The sequence below is a fragment of the Galeopterus variegatus genome, unplaced genomic scaffold (assembly GCF_000696425.1).
Source record: "Galeopterus variegatus unplaced genomic scaffold, G_variegatus-3.0.2 Scaffold2977, whole genome shotgun sequence".
Classification (NCBI taxonomy): Eukaryota; Metazoa; Chordata; class Mammalia; order Dermoptera; family Cynocephalidae; genus Galeopterus; species Galeopterus variegatus.
The window spans coordinates 236,301-238,148 of NW_007729088.1; the positions used below are offsets into that span (position 1 = coordinate 236,301).

Below are 1,848 nucleotides of genomic sequence, written 5' to 3' on the forward strand. Positions count from 1 at the left end.
TATCTGTAGTATCCATTAGTCACTCAATGCAGGCTGTCCTCTGAACTAGACTGTTTTCAGAGGCAAGGAGCATTATCTCATTCTTATCGATGTTTGCCATGGTGCCTAGCACAGGGCAATATTCAATCAATATTATTTCACAAGTAACAGAAGAGGATTTGGACCTGTTTGGAACTTAATACTTTAGAACAAACATACCTTTTTGTGAGGAATTAGTTCCAAAGAGGCTTGGTATACCTGTCTTGTCCTCTCGGGATCCTGTATTAGGATAATAAATTTTCACAAAATATTGATATCTGTTGCTAACACTAATTTTACTAGTTATTAATTTTACCTAATACTAGTAAAAGTGTACACCTCCAACACTGAATGTTTTCACAAATTGATTATTTCAAATCTTGATTCCGTTTATGATCAAAAGTATAAACTATCTTTGATCATCAAACCTTGGTTTAAGAATCATCTACAATAAAGCCATCAAACTCTGAGCGTTTCTTTGTAGAAAGGCTTTTTGCCTGATAGTAGAATGAAACAAAGACATTTTATAGTCTTATATCAACAGCAGAAGGTTAATCATTTCCTGCTAACAGGAACCAATTTCTGAAAAATGCCACTTGATTTTTACTAAAAGCAAAAATGTACAATCTACCCATGACCCCTATTTATAAGAAGACCCTAGAAATTACCTATAATTAAACTAAGGTCTGGTTCATTGTTCCCTTTCAAGTTCCAAGTGATATCTTGCTGTGCCTCAAGATTTAAAAAACAAAACATACAAAAAAAACCCCCCTCTCCTGTCCCCACAACAGGTATAGAGTTTAAAATGTTGCAGACAGATGGGCCGGCCCGGTGGCACACTCGGTAGAGTGTGGCGCTTGGGAGCGCACGCGAATTTAAAAATAATTTTTTTTGTTTCAAGGATTGTAGATATCAGTTACCACCACAATAGGTGAGCTGTGAGTACGGGATGAAGACAGCACGAACAGCTGACACCTCACTCCACTGTTTACCTTTGCCTCCAACTCTTCATAGAGAGCATAGTTGACCCAAAGATATATGTAGCGCTTCCAGTGCCTCTTCTCCTGAATGGGTGGGACGTTGGCAATGGCTCTTTCATAGACTTCTCGCACAGTTTCAGCTTCTGCATCGCTTTCCACCAAGCGCAAGTAATCAAACCATGCATCATAATTGTGTGGATTGGCCTAGAAAGACAGCCAGCTTAGTAAATAAAAACAAAACAAGAGCTACACTTGCTAAGCGATGTGAGCTGAAAGAAGGCACCAAACTGACTTTCCACAACTTAGCAACTTTTTTTCTAGATTTTACGTTATCTCATTTTAAAAATACTATTCCTGAGATTATACACATAGAAAAGAAAAAGGAATACAGAGGACAGATTATTGGCCAGGTGTCCCACAGTAAGGATGCATTCATCTATAGCCATCATTCCCAAGATAATCACTCAATAATTAGATGCCTATTCTTATAAATGTATTTGTTTAAATACGTGACTACATATCATTATGTCTACAATAAAATGACAACAGAATATGTCATGCACACAATTGTGAAACCTTCCCTTTCAATTAATAGTAATTTATTTTGACCATACTTAGTCCTTTGCTTGGAGATACCTTAATCAACCTGATTAAGCATTTTTAAAAACACAGTGGAATAAGTGAAGGAAAATGTTATCTCTGAACTGTAATCAAAACAGTATATTACAAATAAAGAGATGAGAATGTAACCGTATCTACCACATATCTTTTTTTCGGGCAGTTAAGCTAAAAGGTGACATACAAACCATCTTCTTTCAAAAATGAGCTCAAAGAGATTCCACATTTCTTG

General features: G+C 36.4%; 1 protein-coding gene across 1 annotated transcript in view; it reads right to left on the bottom strand.

Annotated features, from left to right (window-relative positions):
* Nucleotides 1–1,848, bottom strand: part of LOC103599464 (crooked neck-like protein 1) — a 15,374-nt gene that overhangs the window by 5,612 nt on the left and 7,914 nt on the right. Inside the window, exons 7-8 of the mRNA XM_008583603.1 lie at nucleotides 1,011–1,202; nucleotides 199–258 (exon numbers count right to left, since the gene is read on the bottom strand). Of these exons, the coding sequence (XP_008581825.1) occupies nucleotides 199–258; nucleotides 1,011–1,202 (252 nt within the window). The remainder of the gene's footprint in view (nucleotides 1–198; nucleotides 259–1,010; nucleotides 1,203–1,848) is intronic.